At 41.8% G+C, this 26,429-nt stretch overlaps 1 protein-coding gene across 2 annotated transcripts in view; it reads right to left on the reverse strand.

The window, feature by feature from the left end:
• Window positions 1-18,480: 18,480 nt before the first annotated feature.
• The window catches only part of LOC309553216 (vitelline membrane outer layer protein 1 homolog), a 386,962-nt gene continuing 379,013 nt past the window's right edge, over window positions 18,481-26,429 (reverse strand). The window contains exons 2-3 of one of the 2 annotated variants that reach the window (XM_082254168.1): window positions 22,478-22,590; window positions 18,481-18,886 (exon numbers count right to left, since the gene is read on the reverse strand). In XM_082254168.1, the coding sequence (XP_082110294.1) occupies window positions 18,598-18,886; window positions 22,478-22,590 (402 nt within the window). In that variant the 3' untranslated portion in view covers window positions 18,481-18,597. The remainder of the gene's footprint in view (window positions 18,887-22,477; window positions 22,591-26,429) is intronic. The other variant, XM_082254170.1, reaches the window with a different exon arrangement.

A 26,429-nucleotide genomic window follows, 5' to 3' on the forward strand; every position in this document is an offset into this window, starting at 1 on the left:
TCCGAAAAATAATTTAGAAGTGGCCGAATTTTGAATAGCTTGTCAAATGCTGGGGAATTTCGGGGAGGGCACTGGGTATTGTCATTAAAATGGAGGAACCTCATGATCATCAAATACCTGGCCCTGGGCATTACTGCAGAGTAGATGGGCACATGGTAGATAGGTTTGGTTGACCAATATGCTTGCAGTTCATTTTTTTTATTGAGTCCCATGTTGAAGGTGAGGCCTAAAAAGATCTTGAACTCCTCCACCGTTAGGTCTCTCCACTCAAAGGGACGGGAATAAAATGACGAGGGGTTGCTCCGAATAAATTGTTGTGCATACAGGTTGCACTGGGCCACAATGGACGTCAGCAGGTCCTCCGTAAAAATTAATCGGAAGTAGTCTATTGGGGCAAAGTTCTCCATGTTGACCTGGACTCCTGGCTGGGCAGTGAAAGGGGGGATGATGGCTTCTCCTGAGTTGGGAGGAAGCCACAGGGGGTTCTGAAGGGCATAGGGAAGGCTGGCGTTGGTCCTAACCCTTTGGGGGCGAGGTGACACCCCACTTGAACTTGGCCTTTCTTGCCGAGGCACTGTGGTGCTGGTGGATGGCACTGCGGAGCTGGTGGACGGCACTGTGGAGCTGGTGGATGGCACTGCGGAGCTGGTGGATGGCACTGCCTCCTCCTCACCAGAACGCCTTTGTTTGGCAGGCGCGCAGTATTCTTCCTCGTCGGAGTCGGTCTGCGTCCCGCTGCTAAAGACTCTGACTCCGAAGAAGATTCCGAAGCAGAAAGCTCCCTATTGATGTCCATGTCCACACTGAGGATATTGAAGGCCTCCTCGGCTGAGAAATGTTTTTTGCCATCGTCTGTGATACTGATGGGCACTGTGAGACTGATGGGCACTGTGAGACTGATGGGCACGGTGACACTGATGGGCACTGTGACACTGGCACACTGATGGGCACTGTGATGGGCACACTGATGAGCACACTGATGAGCACTGATGAGCACACTGAGGAGCACACTGATATGCACAGTGGGCACACTGATGGGCACTGTGGGCACACTGATGAGCGCTGTGGGCACACTGATGAGCACTGGGGCGGGCACTGATGAGCACTGCGGGGGCACTGATGAGCACTGGGCGGGCACTGATGGGCACACTGGTGGGCACTGGTGGGCACACTGGTGGGCACTGGTGGGCACTGGGCACACTGGTGGGCACTGGGCACACTGATGAGCACTCTGGTGGACACTGGGCACTGTGGGCACTGTGGGCACTGTGGGCAACTAAGATTATTCACTGGTTTTCACTCACGATCTCTCCTCTCCTCACACTGCAGTCTGTGTGTGAGGAGGGAGAGCTGGCAATAAGAGATGATCTCATATGTTTACATTTGAGATCATCTCTCATTGGATGCCTCAATCGAGTGACGTATGGCCGCTGTGATTCGCCATTCGTCACGATCTGTGATTGGCTGTGTCCAAGGGACACGGCCAACACAGAATATCCCCGGTGCGCGCTCGCGGGAGCACGCGGGGAGACTGTTACTATGAGGCAATGAGAGATGATCTCATATGTTTACATATGAGATCATCTCTCATTGGATGCCTCGATCGAGTGACGAATGGCCGCTGTAATTGGCCATTCGTCACGATCTGTGATTGGCTGTGTCCAAGGGACACGGCCAACACAGCTTTTCCCCGATGCGCGCTCGCGGGAGCGCGCGGGGAGCGTGTTAGTGGGAGGCCGTATAAATACGCCCTCCCGAAAATTCAAGTCCGCACTGCAGCCATATATAGGCTGTAGTGCGGATGGGAGCTGGTTAATCATCAGACCATGACAAGGGAGGAGGAATCGTACTACTAAAAAGAGACAATTATGTAGAGGAGATGAATAACCTCCTCTCTGATAAGAACACATATGAGGTTCTTAAAAAAGACCCCACCCATAAGTATAAAGACAAACTAAAAAAGCTGGTAAACAAAGGTTATGACACTGGTATTCTTTCAGACAAAGAAAAATAAGTTTTGATACCTTTAGCTCCCAGGTTGCCTATCATATATTACCTGCTGAAAGTGCACAAGAATGCTATCAAACCACCTGGGAGACCCATTGTAAGTGGGATCGATTTGATAACATCTTGAATCGGAAGGTACATTGATTTACAGCCCATGGTACAGGATACCCCTGCATATCTCAAGGATACTACTCAATGCATACAAGAGATTACCCAAATGGAAATAGAAGGGGATGTGCTACCTGTCACTGCTGACGTAGCATCTTTGTACACTATAATCCCACATGATATGGGTTATGAGGCTGTAAGTACTTTTCTGGATAACAACCATGAAGTTCCTCTAAAACAAAAACAATTCATTCTGGATCTATTAAGATTCGGAATGGAACATAATTACTTTTACTTTGATGGTACCTATTATCTCCAACGTACAGGCGTGGCTATGGGGGCCAAGTTTGCCCCAAGCCTAGCAAACCTATTCATGGCCTTATGGGAGAATCGGAACATTTTTGACAACAGAGCCAAAGAACTTATTTTCTTGAGACGCCACATTGATGATATGCTGTTAGTGTGGAGAGGGAGTGAAGCATCATTGAACCCATACCATACACTTTCTGGATTTGGTTATTTCTAGAGAGGGTTCAAGCTTCACCACCAAAACATATTTTAAACCCACCGACAGGAATGGTTTTATCACAATGGACAGCTTTCACCACCCTAATTGGCTCAAGTCAGTTCCGAAAAGCCAATTTAAAAGAGTGAGACGTAACTGTACACTTTTCTCTGATTTTCAAGAACAGGCTCAAACATTGAAACAGAGATTTATAGAGAAAGGGTATGAGCCTAACACCCTAGATGAGGAAATACAAAAAGTTGGTCAACTGTCACAAACAGAGCTGATTAAACCCAAAGAGTCTGACCGCCAGAACCCTAAAAGTTCCGGTTATGAATTTGCATTTGTCACCCAGTTTTCTAACAGTTACAAGTGGTTGAATCACACTTTTAGAAAACATTGGGACATATTGCAAGGGGATAAAATATTGGGTCCGGTTCTTCCGGAAAAACCCAATATGATCTATAGGAAGTCTAAGAATTTTAAAGACATCATTGCTCCAAATCCAGTTCAGAAACCCAATATTCCCAGGATCTTTCCTGATATTAAAGGGTATTTTCCCTGTAAAACCTGCAACATCTGTAAGGAAGCGACTACCATAAGAACCTCCAAGTTTACTTCAACCAGCACAGGAAAAGAGTACAAGATAAAGGATTTTATAACTTGTCATACTAAAGGAATTATCTATCTCCTTCAATGTGAGTGCGGTCTGCAATATGTGGGTCGCACGATAAGAACTGCGAATATAAGGATTGGAAAGCACCTTACTAACATACGTAAAGGTTTTGTGTGTCCTTGCACTATGGACAATGCCACAACAAAAACCCGAAAAAGTTGCAGATTACAGTAATTGAAAAATACGTGCCCCATTGGAGGGGAAGCAACCTTAAGAGATCTATATCCAGAAGGGAAACTTTCTGGATATATGAGTTGAAGTGCTCCCGCCCTAGGGGTATGAACTTTGAATGGGACATTAATGCCCATATCAACAATAATTAAAAGCTCCTTTTCCATCATTTTTGATACCTTATAATACCATTTTAAGTTGTTTTTAACGGATTTTAAACGTTTTTAATTTAATCCATGTCTTTTTAAGTAGGATAAGTGTAATACATAATTGTTTTTATCATTTTTAGCGACTATATGTCTTTGTGCAAATATAAGAACACTACTTCCGGTTTAGCGTTATTTTAATTTTTTAAATATACCTCAATAAATTAATTAATGGAAGCACCAAGATTTTAGATATTTAAGGTTCAGTTTTAAGAGGATATAGAATAAAAGTTTGTTATTTAGTCATTCTATCTCATTTGGATCCTACCGGTTTATACATCGGCATTGACACTTCTGGTTTTTCTTTGCGGACACCGGAAGTACATGTTCACAACGTAGGAGGTATTTAAAGACGAGTGTGGCGGCGCGCACGTCCCTCCTATCCCAGTGGAAGTCTTTTCAGAGGAAACGCGTCGGAGAGGAGGCGTGTCGCCCCGCCACCCACGTTATCCAATTGTCCGGGCTGCAGCCGGTCATAGGATTGCCAGCGGCTCCATTCATGTACGCTATTTTCCTGTAAGTACAATTGCCCTTTTTTATACTAATAAACCGAGGATAATGCACTACGGGTGGTCTATTTGCATTCATTACATGTAACCCTTGGAGTCAACAAGAGGAGTATATAACAAGAGGAGTACATATTCCGGTGATCTGGGTATAGCCAAGCAGATAACCAACACCACTTCCTGATTGAACTAGAGGAGACATCCTATGAGCATATATATTGTCATATCTGGTAAGAGGCTCAATTGTGTGGTCACACCAGGGTGGATCTGCATGCTTTATGCGGTGATATATTGCCTATGAGATACATATATCTGGTAAGCAGGATTAGCAGCTGGTGTTGGGATCTTAATTCACGCGGAAGTCACTTTATACTGGAATTATACTTCAAGCACCGTCACCATATCACTTCAGAACACCATTTTGTTATCACTTGATGGACTTTCAATTTGTTTTGAATCACTCTAAAGATAATTCCGTTGTTATTTTGGAATAATTTATGAATTGATATCATTCATTTCACTTATGAAGAGTCACTTTATATGTCAACATTTTAGTTGAGCATTTAGTTACCTTTCTTGTTTAGCGCACCAATCATCTTTTACATAATTCACTAGGCACAGTTTCTTGGTTGCAGCTTTACTAAATTTACATATTATCAGCGCTCTTTCATTCAATTACAAGTAAATTATATTTACCAGCCCCCTCCCTCCGGTGCCCCTACAGCACAGCTGGAGGGAGGAAGATGTAGAGAAGCTGGCAGTGCTGCAGAGAGAGGAACAAGAGGATCGGTGTCTGCAATAAGGCAGTACAGCCGGTCCTCATGCTCAGCAAGTGTCCAGGCCCTCCTTTTGACCTGAGAGAACCTGGGACTGGTACAGAAGGACCATCTGTACTGCCTTATCAGTGGTCCTGGCGCATTAGAGGGGATTAAGGTGTGCCCAGGCACGCTCGGCACATCCCCTGTGCACGCCTATGGGTAGGGGGCTGCTGAGACCTGTAATCCTCCTGAAGACACTAGCTAATATATGTTGGGGAAGCACACAAGCCTAAATTAGGGATAGGGGCATAGGCAAGAAACTGTTTCTTGTGCATTTAGACTCTGTCATGTTTTGCACCCTTAAGTAAAGCTTTCAAACTTCGCCTTCTGCCTGGTCTGAAGTACATGTAATGCAAGTAACCAGCACTACACATAGTCTTTAGCTGCTGGGTCACTAGCACATTGGGGTATGAAGACAGCACTTAAGAGTCATCCCGGTGCATTACAGCAAGTGGTTACTATGGGTAATGGAAGTCTACAGTCATTAAATGAAGCATGTTGGCAGTGTGTACCCATTATAGGTGGGACAGCCTCTAGCAGGGACAGAGCAGTTGTCAGCACTTCTCCAGCAGTCTGTCTCCCAGAGCAATGAGAGCAGATCAGCACCACCAAGGATCCCAGCCTGTACAGAGTTATGAAATCTCAAGATTTAAGTTAAGTGCACATATGGAGCCCACGCTAGGTGCACGGTGGGGCCCTATTCAACTTCTGGGAGAGGTAGTGACAAACATTGGACAGGTGGATGTGGACATAGGCTCTGCATGTCCCTCCTAAATGCAAATTACAGTGAAGGTGTGCATCGACATTGACTCAAGAGTTAACTGGAGGACAGTCAAGTGCAAGTGTTCATGGGGTACGTTCATTTTCCAGGGTGGAGGCCCACCCTTAAGTGTAGCTTCATCAAAAAGGGGAAGCTCCGCTTGTCTGCCTCCTCCCCCCTCCACTGCCACATTTGGCATCTTTTGGGGGGAGGGGGGAGTGGGTACCTGATTTTGAGAGGTACCCGCTCCCACTTCCGGCTCAGTTTGCCACACCCCCCTTCTTCCCCTGCAGCCCGGTCATTCATAAAGCACAGTGCACATTGTGCATGCACAGTCGGAAACCCTTAGTCAAGATGATGGCGTCAGCACCTGATAGCCGAATGATTCCTGGACAGGTAATTGTCCTAATATTAAAAGTCAGCAGCTACAGTATTTGAAGCTGCTGACTTTCAATTTTTTCTGAAGGAACCTGGAGCTCCACTTTTAGGTCAAGTATTCCCCCATGGCGGCCTTAGTCTTGTCCAAGAGCATTGATGGAAACAGCACAGAGTAAAGGTACCCCATATGTAAAGGAGAGTGACTCTGTTACTGATGCCTAGCGTAGCCCAGAAGAACCCACTCCAGGGTAGGCCCTCCATGTGACCCACACTTGGCACCCAATGAGGAGGGGAACATGGAAGATGTGTCACCCACCTAACCTACCTGTGTGTGAGCTGGGGTAGGGATCTCACTGGGTTGTATGCTTAACACCATTCAATATTCAATTAGCCAATGTTTGTGCTCAGGTGGGCTCTCACTGACAAAAGACCAATGTGTGTGTTGGGGTGGTATCCTACTGTGGAAGACCAACATGTTTGCAGAAGGTGGCAACTCCTACTGGGGAAAGACCGGTCTGTGTTTGAGGGGTGAGATCTCCCCATGGACAGACAAATCTGTGTGCTGGGGGGGGGGGGATCTGGGGTAAGGCCATTGTGTATGCCTAACTCCACTCAATATGCAATTGACCGATAGGTGTGCTGGGGGTGGGATCTCACCAATATGTATTTATGGTCCAAAAGGAAGAATCCACTGCTTACAGACACGAAATATGATCATTGGGGTCAGTGTTTTTTTTTTTTTTTTTTATATTTCTTTATTAAATTTTTCAAATAGTACAGTTAAAAGAAAAAACATTTCAACACTCCAATCACTGGAGATAATATCCATACAGTTTAAATTTAAACATTTTACCCTTGATCCCTTTTACCCCTCCTCCCCCTCTTTTCCCCCTACTGCCCCTTCCTCTTCTGTCAATCCTTCTCCTATTATTTCTTTGTATTCCTCTGTCTCTTTAAAGCTCTGCCACTCTTCCCAAATTTCTACCTCGATCCCTTGATCCTCCTCTCCCCAACTCCTTAAAAATTCTAATTTTCTTGTTTTTTCCACTCTAGTCACCCACTCTTTGCTTGATGGAGGTTCTTATTTTTGCCATTTTAAGGGGATTAGACTTTTAGCTGAATTTAATAGATGGGGAAGTAGTGTTTTCCTATATTGTTTCACTGACATATGTGTACCATGAAACAGGCATTTCCAAGGATCTTCAGGAATATGTTTTTTTGTGATTTTTTTTTATCAAGGATAAGACTTATTTCCAGAATATTTTAATTTTTGGACATTCCCACCATATATGGGATATTGTCCCGGTCATCTGGCATCCTCTCCAGCAGTCTCTAGAGCTCTCCGTCTGGAATCTACCCATTTTATCGGGAGTATTATACCACCTAGTGAGCAATTTATAGTTCATTTCTTCAGTATTAGTATCTATCGCCGATCTATGTACCAGCTGCAGACTTTTATCCCAAAGAATATCTTCACTACAGGGTCCAAGGTCTCTCTCCCATTTTTCTTTTAGTGAGGGCCCTGCCTCATTTGTTATTGTTAGCAAGACTTTTTATACATTTGAGACATTGTTTACCACTCTATCTGAGACACATAATTGCTCAAAGGGTCTCAAATCATTCATATCTCTTAATGGTTGAGGTAGTGTAGCAACAAAATGTCTCAACTGTAGATATCTCCACTCATTTATTTTCCAATCCTTTTTTTTTTTGTTTTAACTCTGCAAAGGTTATAAATCTCCCCTGGTCTATTATGTCTCCTAGCCGAGCTTCCCTATCCTCTATCCATTTGCCCAATTCCCTTCCTTCCCCAGGTGCAAAAAAATTAGTGTTTTGAAGGGGGATCAGTGGTGAGTTGTGTTTCCAATTTTCTTTTATGTGTATAGTGTCCCAAGTTTTAAGAGCATGTCATGTAGTTATATCAGTGTTACTGTTTAATTCCCTAAACTTCGGGGGTATCCAAATAATCTTTGCTAAGTGTGTGTTACTAAGCGTGTTTTCTATTATTACAAAATACAGATTAAGGGGCCATAGACAACCCCTTGGAACGGCTGCAAGAAAGGGATGCTCAAACCAACTCAGTGAAAAAGTGAAAAACTTTATTAAGGATCAGAATTGAGACATGATCTAAAATAACCCCATTATGGGGAATACATTACAAATATCAACAGGCTCAAAGATAGCAACAGAAAACATATATGACACATAAAAACAACGACACACTCACACAAGACCGGCCTCACACATACTCCGGAAGATCAAACCAATGGGAACCTTGGCAAGCCGCATGCACTCCTTACGGGGTTTGTTGATGCGGTGAGCTCAGGGATCCATAGGTTAATCATGCCACAATATAAACTTGATCAAGATGTAATAATAAACTGAAAATGTACCACCAGATAGCAAGGGATCATGACCTTCTTTCATATTTCCATTTTAGCAGCTCAGCACTGTACGGCTGTCATGATATAATTAAGAAGTTCAGTCATGGACTATATAATTCATTGTTAAATTTCAGCAGTATACTTAATAGCAGACTAAACTCTCACATCAAGATAGCGGATGCCAATAAATTTAGAATTTTCAAATTAATTTCACCATGAGGGAGGCTGTGTCTAAAGGAATATCTGCAGACCAAGTAAACTGAATTGAAGTGCATAGAGCCAATCCCGTGTTGATCGGGGGCAAATTTGTTATTCAGGAGGTGTTATACAGTTCCTCTTGTAAATGGGGCAACATTGTCGAGCCAACAGACGTTCCTCTGGAGCAGAAAGTCACTTGTATTTTCAGAAATTGCAAGGTGCGGGAGCAGGGGAGAGACGCAGTGCAATGGATTTTCTGCGCGGGCTCACACCATTACTAGGCTGTATCCCATGGAAATGAATTTAACCATGGGCCAAATACTGGCCTTCCGTTAGTTGGCAGGTATCACCTGAGTGTCCATAGACAGCTTGGTGGTCATGGCCTTTTCTCTATCCCCCTATCAATGTATGATTTTATGCTCACCGTTCATTTAAGGCGTTTGAATCAGATAACCTTCTGCTCGTTTTTTCTGGGTAGCGTCTTGGTAAGGGCCCGGCATCTAGCTGCGGCTCCAGCCAACCTCGTGGGGACGGCGTGTTCCAGGTTTGAGATCGAACTTCCGCGCCGTGAGTAGAAGCTGGAGCGCATTGGTGGCTCTTCCGGGTTGTGCGGGGCCGGCGTGTGACGTCAACGCGTTTCGCGTGCGTGACGCACGCTTCGTCAGGACGTCATTGGATGGTTTGAGGGGTGGATAAATAGGGAGTTAGCGTGATTGGCTAGTGCCAACAGGTGACGGCACTGCAAGGACTCCTCTATCGCCACCTTCTACCTCAATTAAAAACCGGATGGAAGATCTCCATCTAGTGGTAAAAAACAGGTAATGCTCTTCAAACTTTATTTACAACTAGATTGTGGCGTGACTCCAGGACTATTATTGATGATCACCTGGGCTTCAAGATCCCAGCTAAAGATACAAGGCCAAGTTCTGGTCGATCTACATGGGACTTATCATAACAAATTTAAAACACTGGACGGTATCAACTCTATCTCATTCCAAACCTCCTTAAATTTTTAACATTACCATTACTCACATTGTGACAGAAATCATAGGTAAATAGAGGGATCACACAATAAGGCAGGTACAAAAGGGTGATGGTAGGGTTATCCCAATTCGGGCTGAACTCCACCAAGGACAAAGGTGTATACTGAACTTAACCAGTGAGTGTGTCAACCCGGGTTAAGTAGCTGTTTTTTCAGGGGGGTTCTCCTATGGACTATCAAGACGTACTGGTGGGACAATGGCAATATAGGCGTGGTCACATTCAGGGTAGTAGATTTTAAATTACTCTCCATTGCATTTTCATATATAGCCTGATCTTTTTCTCTCTTTTTTTCTCATCATCTGCCTTATTTAGCCCTTGATAACCCACCCTTAATCCTGGGGGCTGTATATGATTACGTATATCTATGGTTCTAAAAATATACTGAGACTCATATCAGTATTCAGTCCCAAGGGTGTCAGCGTCTTTAAGCGGAAAATCCAGGCTTTTTCTTCTTTAAGAAGAACTTTATCAAAGTCGCCTCTTCTGGGTGATATTTTTAAAGCCCAGAAGCCCATTACTTTGAGGCCTGTTGGATCACTCCTATGTTTTTCAGCGAAGTGTAGGCCAATAGGAGTCTCCTCCTTGAGGCGTACACTTTTGAGGTGCTCCCCTATTCTGATACGTAGTTGCCTTTTCGTCTTCCCTACATACATTTTATGACATGGACACTTTATAATATACAGAACTCGGGAGGTGGAGCAATTTATAAAAGATTCAACTTTGTACGTTGCCTTAGATTGTGAGTCAGTGTAGGTTTGTGTTTTAGGGATAGAGAAAAGGCCATGACCACCAAGCTGTCTATGGACACTCAGGTGATACCTGCCAACTAACGGAAGGCCAGTATTTGGCCCATGGTTAAATTCATTTCCATGGGATACAGCCTAGTAATGGTGTGAGCCCGCGCAGAAAATCCATTGCACTGCGTCTCTCCCCTGCTCCCGCACCTTGCAATTTCTGAAAATACAAGTGACTTTCTGCTCCAGAGGAACGTCTGTTGGCTCGACAATGTTGCCCCATTTACAAGAGGAACTGTATAACACCTCCTGAATAACAAATTTGCCCCCGATCAACACGGGATTGGCTCTATGCACTTCAATTCAGTTTACTTGGTCTGCAGATATTCCTTTAGACACCGCCTCCCTCATGGTGAAATTAATTTGAAAATTCTAAATTTATTGGCATCCGCTATCTTGATGTGAGAGTTTAGTCTGCTATTAAGTATACGGCTGAAATTTAACAATGAATTATATAGTCCATGACTGAACTTCTTAATTATATCATGACAGCCGTACAGTGCTGAGCTGCTAAAATGGAAATATGAAAGAAGGTCATGATCCCTTGCTATCTGGTGGTACATTTTCAGTTTATTATTACATCTTGATCAAGTTTATATTGTGGCATGATTAACCTATGGATCCCTGAGCTCACCGCATCAACAAACCCCGTAAGGAGTGCATGCGGCTTGCCAAGGTTCCCATTGGTTTGATCTTCCGGAGTATGTGTGAGGCCAGCCTTGTGTGAGTGTGTCGTTGTTTTTATGTGTCATATATGTTTTCTGTTGCTATCTTTGAGCCTGTTGATATTTGTAATGTATTCCCCATAATGGGGTTATTTTAGATCATGTCTCAATTCTGATCCTTAATAAAGTTTTTCACTTTTTCACTGAGTTGGTTTGAGCATCCCTTTCTTGCAGCCATTCCAAGGGGTTGTCTATGGCCCCTTAATCTGTATTTTGTAGTATTGCATTTGGCTGTGGTGGCTCCCCTCCTATTTTTTGAGACCAATTGGATTTCCAAAAGGTCTCTTGACGGTTATGTGTCCAGGCTATACAGGACACAGTTGTCTCACATTTTGGGTGCCCCCATTGTTTTCTATTATTACCCAATCTTTTTCACTTTTTTGTTTACTCCATTCTATCACCCGTGTAAGTATTGAAGCTAAATAATATTTTTTTGAAATCCGGTAGGGCCAGACCCCCATGTCCCTTTTCTTTACTTAATATTGTGTATCTGATCCTTGTTTTTTTGTGTTTCCAAATAAACCGGGTTATCAGAGTTTTAAGTGTTCTAAAAAAACCTTGTGGGATTGGGATAGGGATCATTTGAAATTTGTATAGTATTTTAGGGAGGATTATCATCTTTATCGTGTTTATTCTCCCTATCCATGCAAACATTCTTGGGGATAGTCTATTTAATTCTAATCTCGTGTCATTTAGAAGTTGAAGGAAGTTTACTTTGTATAGTTTCTCAGGGGTTGGTGTTAATTTAATCCCTAGATATTTTATTTAATCTTTTCTCCATTTAAACTGGAATTCATTTTTTAACCTCTCTTCTTCTTATTTGTTAACATTAATACTCAGTATCTCTGAATTTTTTTGATTAATTTTTAAATTCGAAAGCTTACCGTAATATTTCATAGTTTTTATTATGTTTGGCAGGGTGATCGTAGGATTAGTTATATATAAAAGAATGTCGTCCGCAAAAGCAGATACCTTGTACTCCTCTTCTCCTATCCTTATACCCCTTATGTCAACGCTTCTCCTTATTGTTGCTAGTAATGGTTCCAATGATAGGACGAACAGCATTGGGAATAGAGGACACCCCTGTCTAGTTCCATTAAACATCTCAAAGGGTTCCGACATTGCTCCATTGATCTTTACTTTTGCGGTTGGATGGATGTAAAGTGTTTTGATCCAAGACATCATCCTAGGACCAATTCCTAGCTCCTCTAGTGTTCTAAGCATAAACTCCCAATTAACTCTGTCAAATGCTTTTTCAGCATCTATTGACAGTATTATACTTGATGGTCTATTTTTTAACATTTGGTTAATCAGAAGGATAGTTTTTATTCCGTTATCCCGACCCTGCCGACCCGGAATAAACCCCACTTGGTCTCTATGTATCCACTCCCTCATCAAACTCTTAATCCTAGTACCTAATATTTTTGTAAATAGTTTGGTGTCTGCATTGAGGAGGGAGATGGGTCTGTAACTAGAGCATAGTAACGGATCTTTCTCCTCTTCGTGGATAACGGTTATTGAGGCGGATAGGGAGTCTTTACTCATCTCGTATTGAGTGCCTATTCCATTCATACTGTATATTCTTTTAATCTTGGTATTAGTAGTTCCCTATATCTTTTATAGTAGTTTATTGTAAACCCGTCAGGTCCTGGGCTTTTACCTGGGCTAGTTTCTTTTATATCCTTCTCTATTTCTTGTTCTGTAATTGGCCTCTCTAGAAATGATAATTTATCTTCCTCTACCCTTGTCAGTTTGGCGTTTCTAAGGTATTCTTTAATTTTCTTGCTCCTATCCAGATCTATCCCCTGTATATCCTCTTTTTTTACTGAGTAGAGGTTTGCGTAGTATTTTTGGAATTCCTTGGCAATCCCCGTTGTTGTTTGGATTATTTCCCCATTTTTATTCTTTATTTTTCTATAAAATTCCTCGCTTTCTTCTTTTTTAAGGTTCTTGCAAGATTTTTTCCCACTTTATTACTTTCCATATATTTTTCTTTTATACATCTTTTCATTTCCTGTCTAATTTCTTGATCTAGGAGGTCTTTCAGTTCTTCTCTTTTTCTTTCTAATGAGGTATATGTGTATGTATCTTGTGTTTTTTTATGTTTTTGCTCTAGTTGGTATACTTCTGTCATGAGTCTATCCTTATTTATTATTCCTTCCTTTTTCCTTTGGGCTCCTTTTGAGATCAATATGCCCCTCATATAAGCTTTGTGGGCTTCCCATACCATATTTTTTGGTGTGTGATTAGAGTCATTTATTTGAAAGTAGAGTTCTAACTCTTTCTCTATTTCTTTTCCCCATTTTTTATCTCTCAACATCTCTTCATTGATTTTCCACGCATCCATTTTAGGCCGTTCTCTAGACATTCTTATCTTTGCAGTAATGGGGGTGTGGTCAGACCAGGTCCTGGTCCCAATCTCCGCCTCGACTACTCTTTCAATCCATCTATGTTCTATTAGAATGTAGTCTAGTCTCGAATAAGTTCCATGGGCATTTGAGAAACAGGTAAAATCTCTTTCTTTTGGGTGGAGAATTCTCCAACCGTCCACCAATTGGTTTATTAATAATTTTTCCTTGATTCTACTTGTCTGACTTTTATTATTACATAAAATTTTTGAAGTAGTATCTATTTTGGGGTCGAGGCAAAGATTTAGATCCCCTGCCAAGACCACACCCCCTTTTTTGAACGTCATTAATTTTCCCATTACCTTTCCCAAGAACTCTACCTGTCTCTCATTGGGGCTGTATACGTTTGCTAGGGTAATTTCCTCTTCTCCTATTTTTCCTCTTAAGAAGAGGTATCTTCCCTCTGGGTCCACTAGTCTCACCTCTAGAGCAAATCCAAAGCCCCTGGCGATGCCAATGGCTACTCCCTTGGATTTGCTCCAGAGGGAGTCCGCGTAGTACCAGGTAGGATGGCTCTGGGAGTATAACCTAACATTGGATGCGTGGGTTATGTGAGTCTCTTGTAGAAATGTTAGATCTGCTTTCAAATAATTGATTTCCTTTAGGATTCTTTCCTTTTATCTGATGAATTTAGTCCTCGTACATTGTAGGACATTGTATTGACTACCACCATTTCTGGTTTTTATTGCTTCCCTTCTTACTTATCTGGGCTCTAGTATGGGCCAGGGTGCCTAAGGGTTCGTGATCCTTTGGGTCTATTAGTATCTTATAGGAGTTAGTTGATTTTTTGGGGTTTTTTATCCTTCTTTCCCTCCCTCTCTTCTTCCCTTTTTTCCTCCCTTTCCCCCGCTCCTCCATCGACCCCCCCCCCCCGGTCCCCCCTCCCTCGTCCCCCTCGTCCTTCACAGTCTCTTCTTCACTTTTTTGTCATTTTTTTTCTGTTTTTTCTTCATTTTCCACTGGGCCAGGTCTTCTTCATCAGTTTCTTCTTCTGAGATCCCTTGGTCCGCCCACCCCGGGATATCTATCAATGGTATATTTAGTGATTCACAGAAAACTTTGGTTTCTTCTGGAAATCTAAGTAATATAGTCCTTCCATCTCGCCGTACTCCCAGGCCAGCTGGGTGGCTCCAAAAGTATTGTATGTTTTGTTTCTTTAGCACCTCCACCACTGCTCTCAAGATGCGTTTCCTGTTGATCGTCTCTTGCGCCAGATCTGGGAAAATCTGAAGGTCTTCTCCATCATATTTTAATACTGGTCTCTATCTCATTTTCTCCCAGATCTGAGCCCTTGTCTCGTACTTGTGGAATCTCGCAATCACATCTCTTGTTTTCTCTTTTGTTATGTTGACAGGTCTCCGTATTCTATGTATTCTTTCGATTTAAATTTTTTCTGTGATCGCTTTTCCCAGGAGAGGGTTAAATATGTTCTCCATTATTTCTCTTAGTTTTTCGCTTGTCCTTTCTCTGGTATTCCTCTTATTCGTAAGTTTTTCCTTCTATGTCTGTTCTCCTGATCCTCCATTTTGTATAACATATTTCTCTGGTCTAGCTGCATTTTCTTCATTTGCTCCTTTAAGTTTTTCAGTTTTTATCCGTGGCGGTCTATCTTCTCCTCTGTTTCCTCCACCCTAACCAGGATATGACCCAGGTCTCCATATAGGGTAGCCATTTCAGTTTTAATAGACTTCTCAAGGCTAGCAAACATTTCACGCATCTCCGATTTTGATGGAGGGGGTTCTTTTCCACTTATTTCCTCTTCTCTGCTCATTTCTTCATCCCCTGCTGTTTGAGTGCTTTCTCTTGATACTTCCAAGCTTTCTTCTCCACTTGCACCCATGTTTTTTTTACTTTCAGTTTTTTTACTTCCTTCTGTATTTTGTTTTGGTCTGACTACCGGTTGTCTCTCTGGCGGCATGTTTTGCCCTTTCCCTTCTGGGGTCATGTACATTTTAATAGTCCCTGGGCTTGCCATGCTTTTTACAGGTTTCCCTGCCGCTTCTTTTGTATGCTTGTTCTTCATATTTATCTTCAATCTCTCTTAGTGATTTTTGTGATGTTTGGTATGTTAGTATTTATTTTACTATATAGTTGTTTCTCTTCTTTATTCCTTCTGATATTATATCCTGTGAAGTCTAGAGGGGCAGATACTAAGGAGTGGGTTATTGATCCATTATAGAACCTTTCCTTATCTTGAGAAGTATGTCCGTTTTATATGTTGTTTTGGGGGCCCTCTTTTTCTCACCCTCTCTTTCTTGTAATATCTTATATTGTCTGGGATAATTCAGTTTAATTTTCTTCCTCCTTGGTATAAATCCTCTCCTTGCTGTTTTCACATATTTATCATGCCCCACCCTTTCATAGGTATATAATATGTAACCGGTATAGCATAGGATAAATGTTTATATACTTTATGTAAATTTTTGAGAAGTTTGAAAAAATAGGGAAAACTTCAGGGGCACATCTGTGGAGTTATAGAGCGGAGAAATGGGAATAAGAACCTTGAGAGAGACCTCTATGGCGATCTGCTTGAGGAGCTATGAAGAGTCTGGACCTTTGCGTCCAACTGGGTATTTAGTGACCGTGTATAGTACACTCTTATTTCAAGTTGTCCTATCCAGTCCTTTTCACCCTTCTCTTGATAGGAACAAAAATTATTTCAACACCCTTTCTTTTCAAATATTCACATATACAAAAAAAGGGATTTTGAGCCCAGTGCTGTTGGTAGTATGTCCCACAGGGAAAAGATTTTCCCCATATGCTACCAGAGAAGAGAACGAAAAGAAAAAATAATAAAAAAGTGTGACCAGCACTACGGACTATATGTTGGGAGAGTGGTAACAAAATTAGAGGTGTAAGCTGCCCCAATCAAACCTTAAGTGTAAGGTGCAAGTGTATAAAAGAATGTGAAGATTGGTGATGGCGCTACCTATAAAATAAAAACAACCATGTATAGTGCCCTTAGTGACGTGAAAGGGGGGTATACTGGTAGAGTGACCCACAAATAGTGCGATATCATAGATAAAAAATATATAGTAAATGAAAAGTGGGATCAAAGATTTATTCAAATCAACCAATAAATACAAGAAATATAGTGAACTTATATTGTGACAGAATACCCACAACCACAAGTATGTGAATAGTTTTCAAATAAACTATAAATGTGCCACATACATGTGTGTAAACATTGGTGAAAAAAAAGAAAAAAAGAAAAAAAGTGGATGGGTGAAATTCCACAAGTGGCCACTAAGTGGCGTTTGAAAGTTCGTACAACCTGTATGCTGTTATATGGGGAAAATCCTCTTCGTAATGGGCGAGCAGTCAAAGGGTCAGCGGCGGATGCCCTGAATGCTCACACGAAAAAAAGAAGCATACCCCATGATGAATAATAGAATCGTACAGTCATACAATAGCGGCGTAGTAAACTCACTCGTTCAGTAGATCAGGATCAGAAGAATCGTGCACGCCGGGAAGCTTCCGCGTTCCACGGCCGACAACCGGAAGTGACGTTTGACGTCGGAGACTCCGCCCTACGTGTTTCGTCACAAGGTTTTAAATAAACAGAAAAACTTAAAAATAAAAAAGGTGACTGAAAACCCTAAACCACTAAATACATTTTTTTAAATTTAAAATATATACTGTATATATACTCGAGTATAAGCCGACCCGAATATAAGCCGAGGCCCCTAATTTTACCACAAAAAAATGGGAAAAATGATTGACTCGAGTATAAGCCTAGGGTGGGAAATGCAGCAGCTACTGGACCCAACTGGACCACCACGAGACCCAAAACAGGGGCTTGGTACAGGAGAATGCTGGGCTGTGGGCATGGTATAGGAGAATGCAGTGCTGTGGGCATGGTACAGGAGAATGCAGGGCTGCGGGCATGGTACAGGAGAATGCAGGGCTGTGGGCATTGTACAGGAGAATGCAGGGCTGCGGGCATGGTACAGGAGAATGCAGGGCTGCGGGCATGGTACAGGATAATTCAGGGCTGTGGGCATGGTACAGGAGAATGCAGGGTTGTGGGCATTGTACAGGAGAATGCAGGGCTGTGGGCATGGTACAGGAGAATGCAGGGCTGCGGGCATACTACAGGAGAGGCAGTGCTGTGGGCATGGTACAGGTATACTTATAAGTATACTTATATACTTGTATACTTATATACTTATATACTATAAAAGTCTCTTGCAGTATGCCCGCAGCCCCGCATAATGGCAGGTAGTGTGGCTGTGGAGGAGTCTCACTTACCTGTTCCTGAGGCGTGCTAGATTTAAAAATGGCACCGCCCGGCGCCAACACATCACCGTGCATGCGCCGCCACCGCACGGGAAAACTCATATACGTTCGAACATTCCCGGGAATAGCCGAACGTGTACGGTCTCTCCCGACCGGTGGTGGCACATTTGCGGTGACATGTTGGTGCCGGGCGGCGCCATTTTTAAATCTAGGGCACCTCAGGAGCACGTCGGGCTGGCCGAGGACATGTTTTTTTTTATGACTCAAGTATAAGCCGAGGGGGACATTTTCAGCACAAAAAAATGTGCTGAAAAACTCCGCTTACACTCAAGTATATACGGTACTTTAGGTTTCTTTTAGGTTTTAGGCTTTCTGGTATTATCTATGTTAAACACAACACATTGATCACTTCATCTGATTTCTTTATTTAAGTATTATTTATTTAAAACAGCTAATCAAATACACAAATATAATAGCATTAATTATTTTACTACAAAAGCAATGTTTTGTTCTCTTTTTGCTATTTGATACCATTTCATCTGATTTTTTTTTTTTTTTTTTTTTTTTAAAGTATTCTTTATTTATAACAATAGCATTAATCATTTTATTTCAAGCAAATCTTCATATTACTATTCTTATTTTTTTCTTTTTCATACTTGTGATCCTGATTTTAACAGCATCTGAACTGGACATTATTCAGGGCCGTGTCATCTCCGCCTCCTTGGGAAGGCTCCACTAAGGTTTTGATGCCACAAATTCCAGTTGGGCAGGTGCCGCTCCAGAGTCCATATGTTCCCCAGCCTCCACCATTACCGGTCAGGATAGTTTTATCAGAGCATTGGAACATGATATTGTTGGCTGCAGTATCGTCACCTCTGCCAATGGGCTGCTCAACTTGCAGAGCAAAACTGATGAGTGCCCCAGAGGGACACCACTGAATACCAGTCCAACTTCCCCAACTGTAGTAAAAAAACAAAAATGTATACCATCTCATTACTGGTCTCTGGAGATCTGCTTATTTTGCATTGCTGGAATACTAGGCAATATGCTTTACATTCAAGTTATATTTGGACTTTGACCATGACCTTTCAGCCACTGTTTTATACACACCTTACTTTTTGATGCTCTACTACTATGAAACAGAGAATCCTGTCAATCTAAGAACTGCATTGCATGGGAAAATCATAAGTCCACTTTAAAAGACAACTTGACCTTTGGTGAAGTTATCCTTTATTTAATTCTCCCACCCACTTGGGAGCAGCTCACCCGATAATGTACAAACATTCATCACTAATCCAGCAATGTTCACTGTGTGGCTCAGTCTGGTGCCAACCGGCCTTCAAAGAGAAAGTCTCTAGCCGGCTCTTTTTTTACACTGTGCATGAGCATTGCACCCCTATTCATTTTTATGGAGCAGCAGTCCCCAACCACCCCAGCACCAGGGACCAACCTTGCAGAAGACAACCCCTTCACGGTCCAAGGGTATGGGGGGGGGGGTTGAAACCTGTCTCTTCACCTGCCACTCACATATTTATTTTGTGATCTTTATTTGTATTTCATTGGCTTACCACATTATTATGAGAAAATTATTATTATTTCTATGATGGAACTAAATATATATTTTTAAAATCTTTATTTGAACCTGTTTTGCTGATCACATAAGCTCTATTTAATATTATTAATAATATTGCGTAAAGCTCATTTAATCAGCCAAACAGATACAAATAAAGATAGAGAAAAATATATATATATATATTCTATTTTTTTATTAAATTTTTATTACATTTTTTTATTAAATTATGAAATTTATTAAATTTTATCAAATTTTTATTACATTTTATAAATTGAGCTCATGTGATCAGCCAAACAGATACAAATAAAGATTTTTTTCCAATAATAATATCAACAACAACATTTTTTTTTCATCATAAATCCTCTGTGATTGTGGGATCTTATTACTATCTTATTATTGGTCACCTTGATGATAGAGAGGAGAGGACGTCACCCATATGATTTCAAATCCGAGATTCTGAAAAGCGATATGGGTCCTAGCGGCCTGCTGCGATTTGGTGAGCATATAGGTGTGGAGTAGCTCACAAGGTCGATTTTATGTTTATTCTTCAAGCACGTTGCTGGGTCATCTTCATGATTTAAGGATTCATTTGGACTTTCTATTTCACACTGGTCATTTGAATCACATATTAATTTGTTTGTATAATTACATGTATTGACCTCATTTATTTATGCACTGGAGCACTTTTGAATAGGATATTTGGTGCAATAAGATATCAATTATATACTAATGGAATAGAAGCACTCAGCACCAGGGCCGGGACAAGGGTTAGGCAGGAGGGTCGGTTGCCCTGGGTTTGATGGTTTATTGCAGGGATGGGGGCGCCTTGACCCTAACCCTAAGGAAAGGGGGTGGCGCAGTTTGGCATCCTTGCCCTAGGCGCTGGATGACCTTGTCCTGGCAGTGCTCAGAACTTTATAATAGATGGGATTTTATTACATGGATTTTTTCATTCCCATAGCTATGAATTGATGCATTTTAGTAATTTTATTTTTTATATATATTCTAGATATAATTTCACATATTACTTGGTAATCTTAAGGGATTGGAACATTCCACTTTAAGTACACATTTATCACCAACCAGCGCCTACTTTTAATAGTTTTTTCTGTTTTATGTGTTGTTTCACATTTAAAGGGGCAGCAGATTGATTTGAACACCTTTTAGGATTTGGTACTAGGTGCCTTCACATGGTTTTATATATATATTGATGCAAATGTGGGTGCGCTGATAGGAGTGAAGCTGCTACCTGAACTATACCTAGTGAAAATAATGTTGAAAAAATAGGTGCGCTAAACAAATGTGCTAAATAAATTGCCGTATGGGCACATATATACACAATGAAAACAATCAAGTTTCATAAATGGTTGTGAAAAATCAATAAATCATGGTGAACGTGATCCAATTGAAAATTGAAAAACCCAAAATAAGTGCAAAAACTAATATGAGTCCACAAAGTCAAATTAATGAAGTCTTCACCAAAATGTGTGTTGTGAAAAATTATGAGAAATCAACTTCAAGTGATATTTCCAGTGCTGTGAAACAGTGATTCCCACCACTAACAGGCTTTCCCCTGTGTGATTCACTTCTCATTTATGAGGTGATATGAGGTGGACCTCTTGGTCAATCCGGGCATGGATAGTGGATACATGGATGGATCCTGTAGTGAGAACCAGATGTGTGCCATGTAATCCGCCGGAGCAGTGGAGTTACCCTTTAATGGGACCCAGTCGCATGTTCCCGGAAGATGGACACCATTATTGTAAAAGAAGAGTTGCCTGGTCTCAGTTACATGGGAACGTTGAACCCAGCTCACTAGATTGTTTTATAAAAAGGCCTGGATTCTTTCCTGGGTGTACATAATATAAATGGGTACTAATAATCATAGGTAAAGTTGATCCAGGGAATATCCGATTGCCTCTCGGGGAATCAGGAAGGAACTTTTTTCCCCTGCTGTAGCAAATTGGATCATGCTTTGCTGAGGTTTTTTCGCCTTCCTCTGGATCAACTGTTGGTATAGGATTGTGTATATGAGATTATGGGATTGTATGGTTGGGCTTTCTTTACTGTTTTTTTTTTTATTGGTTGAGCCAGATGGACTTTTTTGTGTCTTTTTTCAACCTGACTATGTAATTATGTATGTAACTGTGTATGATTAACAAGTGTATTCGTAGTGTATCTGAGGACTGGGGAATAGAGAGCCTCTGCCTTGATTAATCCTCTGGGTTATAGAGTAAAAAGTGGGCAACAAAGTTAACCCTTGTAGTTATGGAAAGGAAAACAGTAGGAAGAAGTAGCAGCCAGCTTAGGAGTAGAAGCGGTAGTGGCTAATGATGGAGGTTCTGGAAGTGAGGGGAGGCTTGGTAATTCATCTACCTCATTGAGTGACAGGGTCTCTATTATAGAGCTGCTGTGGAACAGAACAATCCTAGGGACTGAGCCTGGGGCCACGGTCTGCATGGCCTTGCAAGTAGAAGTACAGTGGCTTCCCTATTTACCTTCAGACTGAACAAGGTTAGTAGTACAGTGTACTGGTGAAAACAAATCTGTGTTCTGCACTTCTTTTCTCAAAATAACTTTGTAGCCAGTCACCAGTCGGACAGAAGACATGGTCCTTCTGGTTGGGGGCTCTGGAGTATGGTATGACCTCCAGCATCAGAGTATTGCTAAGCCTCATAGAACTAGTGTAAAACCATACATTTCTAATGACCTGTAGCTCCCCAGTAGCCTTTGGGGGCACCTGCTAACACAAGTGTTACCAGCTTTACTATCTCTGAAAATTACACATGTATGTGCACCAACTATTAGAATATGTTGTTTTTTTTTTTTTTTAGTATATGTATCTTCAACAGTGAAAAAGGCAAAAGAACTGCGGGAAGTATGTGATTCTTAGATTGTCCCCAGAATTTTTTTAAAATTTCGATGGAGTTGTTTTATTGTTGGGTTTTGCATAAGGTAAATAATTGTATGGACATACCCTCCAGCCAACGACGTTATTTCTTGTTGAATTATTCTTTCATCAGGTTTTGTACATAACAGTTTGATCGCATTTAGTGCTGTGTCATCACGTCTTCCTTGAGATTGCTCGTTCTTAAAAAGAAACAAATGTTTTATGAAAATATATTTTTGTTTAGTATAGGGAAGAATTATTTTTAAACGATATAGAGATTGCTTTTGTATCCCTTATTTGAGGGGGGTATGATAAATGACCTTCCCCAAACAGGATAGTGCGCTAAACCTGTAGGTAAATATTAGAACAAGATCCTTCACTAAGTAGACGAGTTTGTTTGGTAATAAAGTTGGCAGTGTCTCCACCCACACAGGGACTGACGATAATAAAATAAAAAGTTCTGGCCCTCAGCCTCCATACCGGGGAGAGTGAAATCATACTAACTTCATCATTGCCTGTCAATTACTTGCTGAGGAAACAACACCGTGAAAATCAGTGCTTGGAATATGTGAAAAACTTACTATACATTCATCCACAAAAAGAGTATTATCCCAGCTGCTTGAACTTTCCCCAAAAAGGTCTCAAAATAACAGTCCTATTTCCAGCGCTAGAATATCCCCATGCGCAGTTTCTTAATCACAAATCCTCTTCAAGTGATCTGCTCACCAATATCTTAAACGCTCACCATATAGTGAGACTGCTTGTCATGCCTTCTGTTCAATAGTTACATAGTAGTTGAGGTCGAATAAAGACAATAGTCCATCCAGTTCAACCTGTACAGGTGTGTGTGTATGTGTGTCAGTGTAACGCTCCTGCGTTTTATGTATGATGTAGATTTACAGCTGCAGAAATATTCCACTTCAGTAGTCATGTAGAGAAACGCTGAGACACCAATCCCAACTCCCAAAGACTCATCATGTGTGGATGATCTCAATTCAGCAAGTAAATACACACACTCAATAAGATGTTCCTAGAGTGACTTATGTATATAGTAACACAGTGATGATAGGCTGAAGAGACAGGTTGGGTAGAGATGGTAGATGACAGACACTTGAAAGGAAATGTTCTTGAAAGTAAGATAGTAGCAGATGGAATGCAGATAGGTTAGCAATCATGTATGGTAGCAGATGATAGAGTAGCAGGTGAACATACAGGAGAGACCAACCCAGTGCAAGAGCAGATGGTAGTAGGCTCAAGAGCTAGCAATCTTAGATAATGCAGATGTAATAATAGTCCTTAGTATGCAGAGCTAGATAGTGTAAGCTTTAGTATGAAGGTTATAGAGGTTTCCCCTGTGGGGTACTTATCACTAGTAGCAATGTAGCAGAGGAGAGGTTCGGCAAGAGCGGATGATCCGGTAGCGGGATACAGGGATCAGCGCAGCGTGGTTCCGACAGCGAGGTATGCTTGCAAGCATGAGAGCTTCAAGACAGGTTAGCATCAAGGCACAAAGCAGGTTGAACGAACACATGTGAGTGAGAGCTGGTGATTTAAATAGCTGTTCAGTCCGGCGCTCAGTGATGACAGCATCAGTCTTAAAGGTGTATGCACACCTTACCAAAAGAGAATGGTGGGGCGCATACACTTAGGAAAAGAGTAATTAGGGTACCCAAAGGTACCAGAACATTACAGTACCCCCCCCTTAAGGCCGGCTCCTGAAGGCCTCTGGAGCTGGTTTGTCTGGGTACTTCGCATGAAAACTGCGGATTAATCTAGGGGCATGTATGTCAGAGGTGTTTAGCCAGGTGTCGTCTTGGGGCCCATAGTTCTTCCATCGAACTAAGTACTGAAGTCTTCTTCTGTGGATACGAGAATCCAGAATCTCTTTTATCTCATATTCTTCTCCACCTTCAACTTGTACAGGAGGAGGAGGTGGGATAGTAGGCCTTATTCCTTGGTCAGGAACATGGGGCTTCAGTAGCAACACATGGAAAATGGGATGTATTTTGAGGTCTATTGGCAATGTAAGCTGTACTGCAGCTTTTCCAATAAGTTTCTTGATTGGGAAAGGTCCCAAGAACAGAGGTCCAAGCTTTTTGCTAGGGATTTTCAGTCTTAAATTTTTTGTTGAGAGCCAAACGAGGTCCCCGATAGCAATTGAACAGACAAGGAGTCACTGCTCAAGGTGGTGTAATTGCCTGATGACTCACACAGGTGCATGCCCCGGCTCGCCTCCGTGAAAACTTGATAAAAGAAAAGGAATTGGCTGCACTCCAGGTTGAGTCAAAATCCAGGTTTATTGACTGGACATCCAAATATGACAATCGTGACAAGGTAGACGCGTTTCACACACTGACTGTGTGCTTAATCATTACGACGTAATGATTAAGCACACAGTCAGTGTGTGAAACGCGTCTACCTTGTCACGATTGTCATATTTGGATGTCCAGTCAATAAACCTGGATTTTGACTCAACCTGGAGTGCTGCCAATTCCTTTTCTTTTATCGAGGTCCCCGATAGCATACTGAGGAGAAGGTCTTCTGCGAAGATCATAGTACTTCTTTTGTTGACTATGAGCGTGTGCAATGGTAGTATTAAGCAAACCCAGAGAGTCCTTTATTTGGGTAAGATAGTCTGAGGCTACTGGGTTATTTGAAGGAAGGATGCGTGGTGGAAGAATAGAGGCATGAAACCCATAGTTCAAGTAGAACGGACTCTGCTTGGTCGAACTGTGGGTTGCGTTGTTGTAGGCAAATTCTGCCAGAGGGAGAAGATCCACCCAATCATCCTGTTGGTAAGAAGTGTAACAACGTAAATATTGCTCGATGCATTGGTTGACTCTTTCAGTCTGTCCGTTGGTCTGCGGATGGTAAGGAGAAGTGAGCTTCCGCTCAATCCGTAGTATGTGACGTAGTTCTTGCCAGAACTTGGAAATAAATTGTGATCCACGGTCAGACAGAAGAGTTTTTGGGATACCATGTAACTTAAAGACATGTTTCATCAGGAGTTCTGCCGTTTGTTTGGACGAAGGTAGTCTGCGAATAGCAATGAAATGTGCCATTTTTGTCAGATGGTCCACTGACACTAAGATGGTATTAAATCCTTTGGAAGGAGGTAGTTCTACTATAAAGTCCAAGGACACAACTTCCCATGGAGTTTGGGGTATTGGTAGACTGCATAGTAGACCGGATGGTCTCGTAGTGTCAATTTTGGACCTGGCACAGACATTGCATGAAGAGACGAATTTTTGTATAGATGTTTTCATGTCAGGCCACCAGAATTGCCTGGTAATCAGATTAAGAGTCTTTGTCATACCCATATGTCCTGCCATAGGCACATCATGCGATAATTCCAAGATCTTGGTGCGCATGGTAGGTGGTATGTAAAGTTTGTCGTTGTAGTAGAGGAAGCCTTCTGCATCAGTATTTAGTTGTGGTGGGGGTGAATCCAAACTTATACCATGCAAAACTTCTTCCTTCAAGGAACGGACAACTCCAATAATGCGTTTGTGAGGTATTATAGGAACGGAAGGGATTTCAAAGTAGTTTTCTTCAGTTAGTCGTGATAGTGCATCCGCCTTTTTGTTCTTATCTGCAGGTGTGTAGGTCACTAGGAAGTTAAACCTTAGAAAGAATAGTGACCATCGTACCTGTCGGTGAGAGAGAGTTTTGTTAGTCTGAAGATATTGAAGATTTTTATGGTCCGTGTATATAAGTATTGGTAATCGGGTGCCTTCGAGTAGATGTCGCCAATTCTCCAGAGCCAATTTTATAGCAAGCAGTTCCTTTTCACCCATGGGGTAATTTACCTCTGGACTGCTTAAGGATTTAGAAAAAAAGGCGACTGGATGAAGTGGTGAAGTGTGAGTTGGTCGTTGGGAGAGTATTGCTCCTACTGCCATGTTTGACGCATCTACTTCCAAAATGTATTGGAGGGATGGGTCTGGATGGCGTAGTATGGGAGCAGAAGTAAACCTTGTCTTTAACAGGTGAAAAGCTTTATTTGCTTCATCTGACCATTTGAATGGTCTTTTAATGC

Source organism: Pelophylax lessonae, assembly GCF_965119305.1.
Source record: "Pelophylax lessonae genome assembly, chromosome: 4".
Lineage (NCBI taxonomy): Eukaryota > Metazoa > Chordata > Amphibia > Anura > Ranidae > Pelophylax > Pelophylax lessonae.